The sequence below is a fragment of the Cotesia typhae genome, unplaced genomic scaffold (assembly GCF_013202065.1).
Source record: "Cotesia typhae breed Kobodo isofemale line unplaced genomic scaffold, CoteBio_Ctyphae scaffold_13, whole genome shotgun sequence".
Lineage (NCBI taxonomy): Eukaryota > Metazoa > Arthropoda > Insecta > Hymenoptera > Braconidae > Cotesia > Cotesia typhae.
The window spans coordinates 19714825-19727320 of NW_027423774.1; the positions used below are offsets into that span (position 1 = coordinate 19714825).

General features: G+C 26.8%; 1 protein-coding gene across 13 annotated transcripts in view; it reads left to right on the forward strand.

Moving 5' to 3' along the window:
* Positions 1–12496, forward strand: part of Dnc (phosphodiesterase dunce) — a 77562-nt gene that overhangs the window by 55566 nt on the left and 9500 nt on the right. For 6 of the 13 annotated variants that reach the window (XM_074254116.1, XM_074254117.1, XM_074254119.1 and 3 more), the window contains 4 exons: positions 4361–4537; positions 5568–5600; positions 6923–6943; positions 11981–12082. In XM_074254116.1, coding sequence (XP_074110217.1) covers positions 4491–4537; positions 5568–5600; positions 6923–6943; positions 11981–12082 — 203 coding nt within the window. In that variant the 5' untranslated portion in view covers positions 4361–4490. Of the gene's footprint in view, positions 1–1976; positions 2451–2842; positions 2865–4360; positions 4538–5567; positions 5601–6922; positions 6944–9439; positions 10451–11980; positions 12083–12496 lie in introns of those variants that run through there. The other 7 variants (XM_074254122.1, XM_074254111.1, XM_074254118.1 and 4 more) reach the window with 6 other exon arrangements.

Consider the following 12496-nt stretch of genomic DNA (forward strand, 5'->3'; position numbering starts at 1 on the left):
TAATTTTTTTTTAATATTCTATTTAAAAAAAAAAAAAAAAAAAAAAAGTAGATTTTATTAATTTTATAAAATTGAGAAAATTTTAAAAAATAAGCTAATTTTTCTTCCATCTATTTTTAATCATAATAAAAAGAATAAATAAAGCTTTAGTAAACATATTTCAGCGCTTTCTTTTAGAGATGCTATAAAAATATTATGGCTATAAATAAGTACAAGGAAATATTTTCATAGCGCAAGAATGTATAGGTGGAGATATATTAGTTGTCAGATACAGAATACAATACATAATAAAATCTCAAGTTGTCATGGAATATCGTTATGGTATTGATGCTATTTTGTATTCAGTATATCAAGTTGTGTTTGGATCATGATATTACGATACACTAGGATGTTATTCTCTAGAGTTATTTAGGTGGTTTATAACCTGTAACCTATATATCGTACGACTACACTAGGGTAAGCTGATGATTGAGTTCCCTTTATTGCTTTGATTTCGCCTACACCCTGGTAATCTGGTTTATGGCGAAAATATAAATACGTTAATATTTCATGGCTTGATTTAATCCAATCTCAAGAGAGTCGCTAGAAAAATATATAATGTAAAATTTCCGATAATTTAAGATCGACGTAATCCCATTGAGGTAAATGCATATCTAAAATTTTTTTTTTATATTGGAAACCGCATTGCCGTTCAAATTCTCGGGAAGTGTTTTTCAATTTAAAAAACCTTAAAATTTACATTTTTCAATATTCAGTATTTTTCTTCGTAAATCGTTCGGTAGTCAAATACGATCTGCATTTTAAAAACAAGCTCTGGCAAAGTTTTCCGAAGCCTCTTTTTTTTTTCAAAACAAATGTGAAAATTTATAAATTTAAATTATTTCTAAACATTAAGACAAAAATTTATAAAAATATTTTTATAGAAAATTTCATTCGCTACAAAAAATTATTTTTCTATATCTCCAATATTTGACCTACAATTTAATTTAAAAACCCTTCAAGTCTCTTAAATATTTTTCTCATTACTAATAACTGAAGTCTTCAACAAATATAAATCTCTCTTCACTCTATCTTCTTGAAAGTAAATTCACCCTCTTTCTGGTCTCTCAAAGATCCATAGTATGAAAGAGAAGATAACTCATCGCACCGATCGATATAAATGCCCTCTGTTTTATCTCTCGAGTCCCTTTAAGTGATTCATGACGCTGCCTGTGAACGGCAGCACCAAGCCATTTAATCTCTTCTCATAACTTCTCGTAATAATTCCATTATTCAAACTACAAAAGCGCTAAGCAATAAATCTCTCGAATTGTACGCCGCAAAAAATTCCAATTTTTTTTTTCTTCTATTTTACCATTTTACTCTAGAATTTTCTTGATAATTATAAAAAATAATATTTCTGCTATCGCTTAGCAGCAACTCAGAGCCACTTACACTCGTTTAATTATCAACTATGTATTAGATATCCAGAGTAAATATCAGATACCGAACTAAATAATGATAACCGAGTGTTCAATAAATCTCACCGTTTATTGCCTCTCGAAAGTCCTCAGAAATAAATCAACTCTTGTTAAACTTAACTATTTACATAATACATTTTATTGTTTTTTCTACGAACCAAAATCAACTACTGATAAATTTTTAAATTAAAAAAAAAATTTTATTAAACAGCAAACTGAAGTAAAATTTTCTAGAAGAAAAATCCAGACTTTTAATACTTACTTTGAATTAATTTTAAAAGTTTAAAGGACAAATTATTACATAGTACTTATTAAAAAAATTTCATATTTATTTATTTGATGAGTTTGCAATTTTAGCGATTAAATTTGAGCTTGTATAGTTTTTAATAAAATACAAGCTACTGAGAACAGGCTAATTTACTATATAACTATAAACTATAAACTATACATATGTATATGTTAGTGAGTGCTGGTATCTCGTCAGTATCGCGCTGGCACGCGACTTTGCAAGTCGAATCTCGAATTATAAATTCATATATGCGTTTATTTATTATTTCACCTTTAGCATAATTATTATTAATATTACAATTTTTTTTTATCATAAACAAAAATATTTTTTAGCTAAAAAAAAAAGGTCAGATCTGATTGGAAAAATTTTTATCAAAAAAAAAGAAAGTGAAAAATGTATGAAAGTGAAATTGTGTCGTGATTAGAAATTCAGTAATAATATAGAAATTAAATTAATAATTGTAAAAAAAAAATTCGAATGGATAAATCGTAAAAAAATAAAAAGAAAAAAATAAAATGATTTATGAACATGAACGAGTATGCAGTTTTGATAGCATCCGGAGAAAGCCCGCGGTTTTCATTCAAAGACTCGGGTGCTATGAAAATGGCACTTCCGGTATCAACCTCTTTGAGAAGACACAGCGGGTGCGTTTCGACTTTATCGCGGGCCAAGCCTCACCCTAGAATTCTCTACATTGTCCCGTAAGTTCTTCTCTCCCATGTATCTCATATCATATTTGATATAAAATGATATGATGTAGCTTTGGTAATTTGAATTTTAGTTACTTGGCAAAGTTGTTATGTGACACTGTGATATTGTGACCCGATGCCTTGATTTGTGACGGTAATTGTCCAGGTTGCTCGGTTCAGTAATTGTTAGTCGGTAGTCAGCTAAAAATACCACATAATAATAATTTTGTAAAATTATACGTTTCCGGAAATAATAATAGTCGGAGTAATAATAATAGTAACAATAATCAGTCTATTGATAAATTATTGGATCTACAATCTAAAGGTCAATATTGATTGGCTAAAAGACGTATGTATCTGTAATTGAGAGGGCTTCATGTCACGCAGAACCACGCTGTTGTCACGCCGGCATTGCTTATTTATTACGTAAATACGATATACCTATACCTTTTTTTTTTTTTTTTTTATTTATTATTATGCATCTCTCTTTTTTTTTTTTAATTGTATCTTTTTATGGAAAATTTTTTCGGATTATAAAAACAAAAAAAAGTTTTTAATTAAATATTTCATATATTTAAAAAAATTTTTTTCAGCAAAACTTTAAAATCTTCTTGACATTTTTTCATACCATAATATTTACAACTTATTCTAAGTAATCATAAATTAAAATAAGCTTTATTTTTTTTAAATAAAAATAATATTTCTTCTTCTTAAAGATGATAAAACTTTTCTTCTATATTGCAGGAATTAAATATTTTTTACACTCTTATAACTTATAACAATATCTTTCTAACTTTACAATAATAAAATGATCTTCTTTGACAAGTATTTTCCTCTATTAATAAAACATTAATTAAATTTCTCTACTGTTCTATTCTATTTTTCTTTTTTATTTTTTCACTACAATAAAAAATAAAAAAACAACTATTTTATTTATTTCCTGCATCAAATTTTCTTCTCAAATATTTCTTTGTATTTCTAAAACCACTTACCGGCAATTATCGTTTATTAATAGCGCGAGGATAATAAAAAAAAACAACAAACTTGAAAAAAATACTTGAAAATATTTTCATAATATATAAGTTAGAGTCCAAATACAGTAGTTTAAGTAAGTTGTTAATTGTATTTCTTATCGCAAATTTAAAATGACAATGAACGTGAAGTAGATATTAAGTATTAAAAAAAAAAACAAACAAAGTTAAAAACAAGTTTATTAAAAATTAAGAGATTTTACATTGATCTTCAAGCAAAAACAAAGCGATTATAATTAAAACTATGTGAGCGAGGCCTCTGGTATATATAAACCGAAAGTAATATAATAGTAATAATTTATAAATAAAATTCAATTAATATAATGTAGTTGGAGTAACAATTGAGTATACATTAGGTAGCGGGCAACAGGCTATTTAATCGATGAATACTACCAGTCTATATATGTATATTCGTACGTATTTACACTATGTGTGTGTATTTACACTGACAATGGAAGTAATGATGTGCCGGTTTAGTTGCGTAACTCGGCAATCATCGCATCACATATCACATCGGTAAAACTATTACTAATGCTAACACTAATGCTAATAAAAATGCACAAGTCCGGTTCGTTCATTGTATTTGTATTGCATTATGCGTGGATTGCCGGAAGACTGAGAGTTCCAAGCAGCGGCCTGTAAATAAATCTCATGAACAAATTTAAATTACTACATAAAAACTAAAAGGAAAGAAGATAATTATTCTATTTTATTTATTATTTTTAACATTATTATAATTTGTACTATTGTAATTTTTTATTTTTTATTTAAATTGAATTTTTCATCCAATCCATTATTTACGCAAGAAGTTTTAATTAATTTAATTGAATTGGATTGAATAATTCATCAAAAATTATTGATATTATAAATAGTATTTTATTTCAATTTCAGCTTCGATGTGGAAAATGGAGGTTCGGCTTTGGAAGGGACTGGAGCCGCATCTCCTAACGCGGGACTTGTGCTCCAGAATCTGCCTCAAAGAAGAGAAAGCTTTCTCTACCGCAGTGACAGCGACTTTGAAATGTCACCCAAATCCATGTCAAGAAACAGCTCTATCGCCAGCGAAAGGTACTTTGTTTATTTGTCTTTCTATTTTACTTGTAACAAGACGTCGAAAGAAAGCTTGAGAAGCAACCGGTGGAGGGTTTTAGTCAGGATATTTTCAAATGTTAAATATTTTTACTACAGAGATAGAGGAATTATTTATCCAGGATTTTTTTTGGTTTTTTTTTCTTGAATCGAAAGTTTAACTGGCATTTTACGGAGACTGGTTTTATAGTTTTTCTTTTATTACTTTTTCCGATCGAGTATTATTGCCGTGGGTAATATAATTAAATCTGATAACAGGTTTTTTATTTGTATTTTATTGAGAAGCTTCTGCTATTTTTAATAATTTTATTTCTTTAAGTTGATTATTTTTTTATATTCTTCATCCTTCAATTTTGAAAAAAAAAAAATTAAAATTAATTTTAATTAATAATTATCCCAGCAGTAATTGCTCTAAAAAATAAAAAAAATGAAAGTGGTTGAAATTTACAATGTATCAGTTAATTAATACCGTATGTTTATATTTTTTATTCTAATGAATGCTCAAGTACATGTCATATGTCAATGTGGCTTATTTTACGCGAATTATGTATTATATCATTTAATCTGCCGCTTATAAATGTCTATATTGTTTACTATAGTCACTCAATACAATACAAGTTATATTATATTCGACAGCAACTTTCAATTTCATTTCTATTTGTCGATGTAACTCTTTTTACTTTGTTGATATTCTTCTTAGGCTGCATTCGGAAACTAGCTTTAATTCTAAAACTTCTAAATTTCTAAAAACAAAAAAGAAAAAAAAAAATTTCGGCATCTAGGCTTGAGCTAAGCTTGAACCCTGCTCCGTCAGTTCACAAATTTTAGTCACTTACTGTGCTAAGCTCTTTCCGAATCCATCCTCGAGGTGTCGATGAACCAGTATTTATTATTAGATTAGATAATTATTTTTACCACATGTATTACAAATATTACATTTAAAACTCAATACACTGAACTGTATACTAGTAATTGTCATAACATCTGCTGTCTGATACTTCGGTTACAGGTTCAAAGAGACAGAGCCGCCAATCGAGCGAGCGTATGTAATCGATATTTATTATCTTACTCCACGCTTTTTATTATTATTATTATTATTATTTATCACTATCACTATAACTCATTTTATTTTGTTTTTAATTTCCCTTCTGTTTGTTCTGTTTACGGTATTCGTATTTCAGATTTTAGTTTCATTTGTCACGTTAATTTTTTATCACATTACTCCCAGCACTCGATTCAAAAGAGTTTTATGCTAAAAATATTTAAAAAAAAGCTTCTGTTTCCTCTTCAATATTTTTTTTTCTTTCATTTAGTTTCAGCTTTATCGCGCGGATTGAATAACACTTTTTGATTCCACTATTTTTCACCGGAAGGTCAATTTAAAATTTTTTACTTTCCTTCAAAAATAATTTAAAAATATTAAATTGTCAATTTTAAAACTTTACAGCTAAAATTTATTGAAAAAATTTTTTTATCATTTATTTTATTACAAAAAAAAAAAAAAAAATTCAGGTGACATAAATTCTCCTTGGACTCATCTCTCTGGCTTCAGAAAAATTTCACGATCACATGCACTTTCCACAGCAATATTTCGCTGCATGGCAAAAAAGAGCAAGAACGTAAAATTTTATTTTTAGTGGTTGTTTAAATTATAAAAGCACTTATTCTGTTTATCCTCAGCTTCCTTTGATTATTTATAGCCCGGAGGGATTCTATTTAACGATAACGCTTATAGATAGTAGATAAAGCATTTTACTACGAGCAATATCGCTATTATTATCATTGTAATACAAAAACGTCTCGAAGATTTACAAGAACACGTGTTGAGCGTTAGTTTTAAACATATATCACCCAGCACTTAAGTTTTTCTTCTTCTTCTTCTTCTTCTTACTATAATATATTATTATATATTCAATTCAATTCTTATACACCCATTCAATACGATAAGTATTCCCTCACCTTCACTGGATATTTAATTCCATTGAGCCGAATAGAAAAGCTTATCTTAAACGCTTTTGATTGTATGGGATCCTGGGGTTTCCATTTCACTCTTTTCTCTGACATAAAAAAAATTTTATCAAAATAATTCACCGTTTCCTTTAGATATATTCCGATAACTTTTTTTCCACATTACACGCTTGAATTACTCACAAAGAGAATTCACAAGAACGTGAGTTTCATTTTAAAAGAAATATTTTCTTTTAATTGGAAATACATAAAAGAATCATTAAATTTTTTTATTCTTTGAATTAATGGGGATTTTTTGCGCGAAATGGAAATCCATGTATCTATAAAAAATTTATATTTTTTATAGTTTGTTGTCAAAAAAAGGAATATTGAAATTTTAAATAATTTTATTTTCAGGATCTTTACTGATTCGTACAGGTAAGTCGCTTTATTATGTTTAAACCGCCTTAATGACTGCGATAGATTGTTCCCAATCCTTTACATACACACAATTTTTATCTAAAACAATAAAATCATAAATCGTGAGGAAATTTTTAAAAAACAATAAAAAAAAAATGACTTTAAATAAAATATGAAGGGTAAAACTGTTTTTGACAACTAAAATATAAAAAACAGTTTATGTAACAAGTGAAGTTAGCTAGTGTCCATTACACGTGACCTTATTTGGCTCTGAAAAACAGAGTGAAATTCAATTTCCGTTGAAAAATTAAAAAAATTCAACAGCAAGTTATTTATTTAAATAAATCGATAGTTAATCATTTTTTAGATTGAAAATTTTTGTGACGGGCTTAAAATGTTTTAATGTTTCAAAAAGTCTACAGAGTATCGTTAGATTTAATAATAATAATAATCATTATCTCGTGTAAGAAATTTGCATATCCGGTATTTTAATTTCGCATTCAATTTTGTTTGCTTTTTTTTTAAAGATCTAATTATCAGATTACGAAATTCAGGAAGAATTTATATTTTTATTTTTGTAAAATATAAAATGTCTAAAATTTTAAAAACATTAATTAAAAATTTACTGATTATTTTTGATCTACTGCATAAGGATTAAAATAAAGTAATTATTACGTAAGATAATTAATATAATGAGAGATAATATTAAATAAAAATACGAGAACGTGGCCTGCAGCTTACAATAAAACATTCCATAAATAATTGGACGAAAAAAAGTAAATTATTGCAGATATTTAGCATTAAGTACCAAAAAAAGTAAATAGCTCAATAAAACCCTGAGATTTGAAATTTTAATAAATTTTTTTTCTCGCTATTTACGGCATTAATTATTTATAAGCGTGAAAAAAATATAAAATATAGTTATTTGTAATAATTAAAAGTATATTTAGCATATTTAAAATTGTTATCACGTTTTTCGAGGGTCAGAGTGTGCCTCGTGAACTGTTGAGTTAATTAATTATTTGGTGCTTAATTACGCCGGCTTGGGCTAGGTATTAATTTTAATTTTTTCATTTATAAAGCTTCCATTGAAAAAATTTTTCGCGATTCCAAGTTAAGATTTACGAGTTGTAATAATTATTAATAAAAGTGTAAGCAAGTTGTTCTGTGAATAAAAACAACTGTAGCAAGTAGTAAGTAATTATTTCGGACATGATCCATTTCATGAATAATCACGATAAATATAAACAATAGTGACTGTAAATAAACTCGATAACTTGTCGATTCTCACAGATTCTTAAGCAAGTACTTGGAGCATGCGAAGTGAACTGGAACCTTGCCAATTCGTGAAAATCAATATTAACAGATTCGTTGAAAGAGTAGTAGAGAGTACAGGCATAATAAGAAATATTTTCACTTGTGGATTTATCTTTTATCATCTCATGGATATTTTAGGATCTTTGACTTTGTTAAATTTTTTTTAACTAAAAAAAAAAATTTTTGAACAATTATTCATTATTTTAAAAATTAAAAATTCATTTTAAAAAATTTTAATTTCTGCATTAGAGAAAAAAAATTACTTTAATTCAAGAAAATAATTCAATTCTAAAAATTTATTTATTTTATAATTCATTTTAAAATTAATAATAAAAAAAAATATTTTTATTTTTTATTTATAAATTTAATTATTATATAAAAGTTTTAATATTTGAATAATAAAATATTTTATAATTTTTTAAGTTAAATTTTTCAATAATTAATTTTTTTAAATTAAAAAAAATTATTCAATCTTTTATTTTGATTTTTTAATACTCAGCAAAAAAATATTCATTATAAAAATTCACTGCCGTAAATTTAGTGAAAAAAATAGTTAGATACGATAGCGATATTCTCTTATATCACGAAAGGGTCCGAGATGTAACGAAAGGGCGCGAAGTTTAGACGGCGACATTAAAGGCTCTCGGTGCGCATGTTTCCCGCGCAAATCACGTCTACGACACAGCACATAACACGGAGCCGTCTCCCCCACCACGAGGGAATAATATCGCGAATCCCCTGCGAAACCGGAAGACCCCGGGCAGTTGGACATCGTGGTGAACGGTAACGGCAACCGTCGATATGGCGACGTTGATACCCGCGACGTGACTCGCGTGAGTTTCGATCAAATCAAAAAACAACAATGACAATAAATTTAATATTTACATAGCTTTGATTTTATTACCGCGGCTCTGATTACGTTTCAATTCAAATTCAAAAAAAAATTAAACATGTGTCGGATGAAAAGTTACTAGTGCTCGAAGTCAGTTTTTAAAATAAAAACACTGTTTAAATAATTAAAAAAAAATAAAATAAAAAATTGAAAGTTAAATGACGATGAGTGTGCATCATTAATCATTAATCGTTATTAATTATTTAATAGGAAGGATATGACGCGAGTGAAAAATTTATTGATTTGTTTATAAATTTTTAAAAAAGTTACTTTTGAGTTTAAAAATTATTTAACTAGTTATTATTATTATTATTATTATGAATGTAAAAATGAGTTAGTGTTGTTATTTATATTTAAAGAAAAATTTATTAAGACTAGGTCATGCTACAACACTGGGGTAGCCGTGTTCGTAATGATTTCTATCCCTCGACTTCTAAATATACACAAAGACACGTACCTCATAATAGCGCCAAGTAGTTAGTGCAGAGCGGCATAAGAATAACTTTTAAGAAAACTTATAACAAAAAGATTTAAAAGTTATGAGCAAACAACTTGAGAATTGTCCAAAAAATATGAAAAAAAAAAAAATTCAAATGATAATTTAGTATTTTTTTTATTATTTAATTAATAATTAGTAACTTTTATTTTGCTGGGTCACAATGAGACGTAAAAATCTGCAAATTAATTATAGTAATAACAAAAATTCATGACATTAATTTAAAATATTTGAAAAAAAAAAAAAATAATAATAATAATTTTAACACGAGTGAGTACTGTGAAACACGAAGAGGATTATTAGACAGTATATACAAGTAATCCTGTGTTCTGGATGTGCATGTGGGCGAGTTAATCACTTAAATTATTTGATTATGTGATAAAATAAGATCTCATCCAATTTGCGACTCTGATTATGCTCTGAGTACTTTTCTCAATTTGCATAACATTTATGATTAATTCATAAATTATAACCATTAATGACCGATAATCAATGATTGATGTTAGTTATTTGGGAGAGTAACAATGGGGGATGTAAGTGAGGGGGAGGATGGAAAAAAAATTTCGGAGATAGGGCTCGAGGACTTGATTTTCTATCCGGGCGGCTTGAAAAGATGCGGGGGTGGAATGAGCTCCCCTGCGCTGGGAGGGACCGATGATGATGCTACTGTGGCCCGCGTTGTCGGGATGGTTGGGAATTTAGCGGGGGCTGTCGCGGGATTACCGCGGACACACTCAATGTCGGCACTCAGGTCCAGACCTCCCAGAAGGGCTGTTTTTTGGGAGCAACAGTGCTTTGCTTCACCCACCAAACGTGATTAGTAAGTTAACCTTAACCTTTGACTTTTCCCTTTATCCTTAATCTTTGCCCTTGTCGGCATATCACATATCGAATGATATTAAATATTAAATATCTTATTTCATACGGAAGTTTTTTTTTATTTTTCGTAATTTATTTCTTTCGTTTAGTTATTTAATATTGTCTGGTGAATTATAGTTGCGCTATTTTACTGAGATTCTTCGAATTTTATTAATTTTCAAAGAATTGTTGAGAATCATTCACAATACCTCAAAAATGTTTTTTTTAGCTTTTCTTTTTTTTTTTTTTTTTTTATAAATTATTATTTTGCGAAAGAAAATTTTCACAATTAATTAATCATTTTAAATTAATTTTTTTTTTAATGAAATTAATAATAATTATAATTGAAGAAAATTTTTAAATTTTAAATTATCTGAATTTTTAACAAGTTTCATTGAAATAAAAAAATAACAAACTATTTTTTTAGTTGTAGTGATTTTTTATTTAAAGTTTAAAAGTAAATATTTAGAAAATAAATTTGAATTTTAGATGAGCGAATTTATCAAAGCGGATCAAAAGAATAATTTTACAAAAAAAAGTTATACAGAGTTTGTATATGTAGAGAAAACTTTGAAATGTTTAACTATTTAAAACTTTATTAAATTGTTAATTTATTTGAAAAGAATAACTTTGAAACTATTTTCTAACTTGTATTAGAAATTTCACTGAGAAACATCAACACTTTTTTATAATAATTAATTATTGCACGGAAAACTACTTGGAATTTTTTTATTGAAATGAATTATAAAAATGAATTTTTTTCGAAACCATTTGATGCAGAGTATTTTCCCGAGATTGTTTACTTTCAGTAAATAAATAAATAAAGAGCACATCTAACGGCAACTTATCGAGTTTCTTGCGGTGATTAAATTTAAAATTAAAAAATAATTAATGGTAATAATAACAACAAAAGTTCTAAAAAAAATGTGTAAGCTTGTTCGATACAAATTGAAAACACAAATACAAGGTCTTATTCCGCTGCTTACTCATTAATATTGTGGATTGTATATATAAGTACTTACTTGTAGAGAGTTAAGTGACCATATTGCTTTATATTTATTAATTATTGCTACGATGTATCGCAGTCATGATGCATGATTATCCTTACTATTATTGCAACGCAATTAGCTCATAAAGTGCAATCCGAATTTACACTAATTTTTTTTTCATCGCCTCAATGTAAATATATTTTATTCAATCACGTATTAAAATATATGTACATGCAAATATTTATGCTCCAATATACACCAAATAATAATAATAATGAATATATATTCCACTTGCCAAACGTCAATAAATAGAAGCTACAAATTGCCTCTACTTTTTCATTTTTTTGGAATTTAAATTTTCCACGACCTTTTATATAAAATTTTTAATTAAAAGTAAATGCATCAAAGCTTCATTTATTAGCGTTACTTTTAAATGAAAGATAATAATTTTTTTTTTTTAATTTATATGAATAATTAATTTTATGTGTATAATTATTTTACAGTCATGGCGAAGATCTTATCGTTACCCCGTTCGCCCAGATACTTGCCTCGTTACGATCCGTTAGAAATAATTTCCTATCGCTCACCAATGTACCAACAAACAAGTAAGTCTTTTAATAATAATAATAATAATAATAATAATAATAATAATAATAATAATAAATAAAAAAAAAAATTGTTTAAAAAATTTTTTTAAAAAAGATTTTATTTCTCTTCTCTTTTTTTTTCATTAATTAAATAAAATAATTAAATAAATTAATATTATTTAATTTTCATACTCTATTGACGTATATTGCCGACAGGCGTGCGTTGATTAATAAATAAATAAATAAATTATAATAATAATAATATTGAATTAAAAAAAAATTTTTGAAATACAACAAAATAATAATAAAATATTATTGAATATATTTCAACTTATAAAATGAAATTATTTATTTATTCATTTGAACGCCAATCGGCATTATACAACAATTAGTATATTTCTTAAATTATAAATTTTTAAATTCTGAAATTTT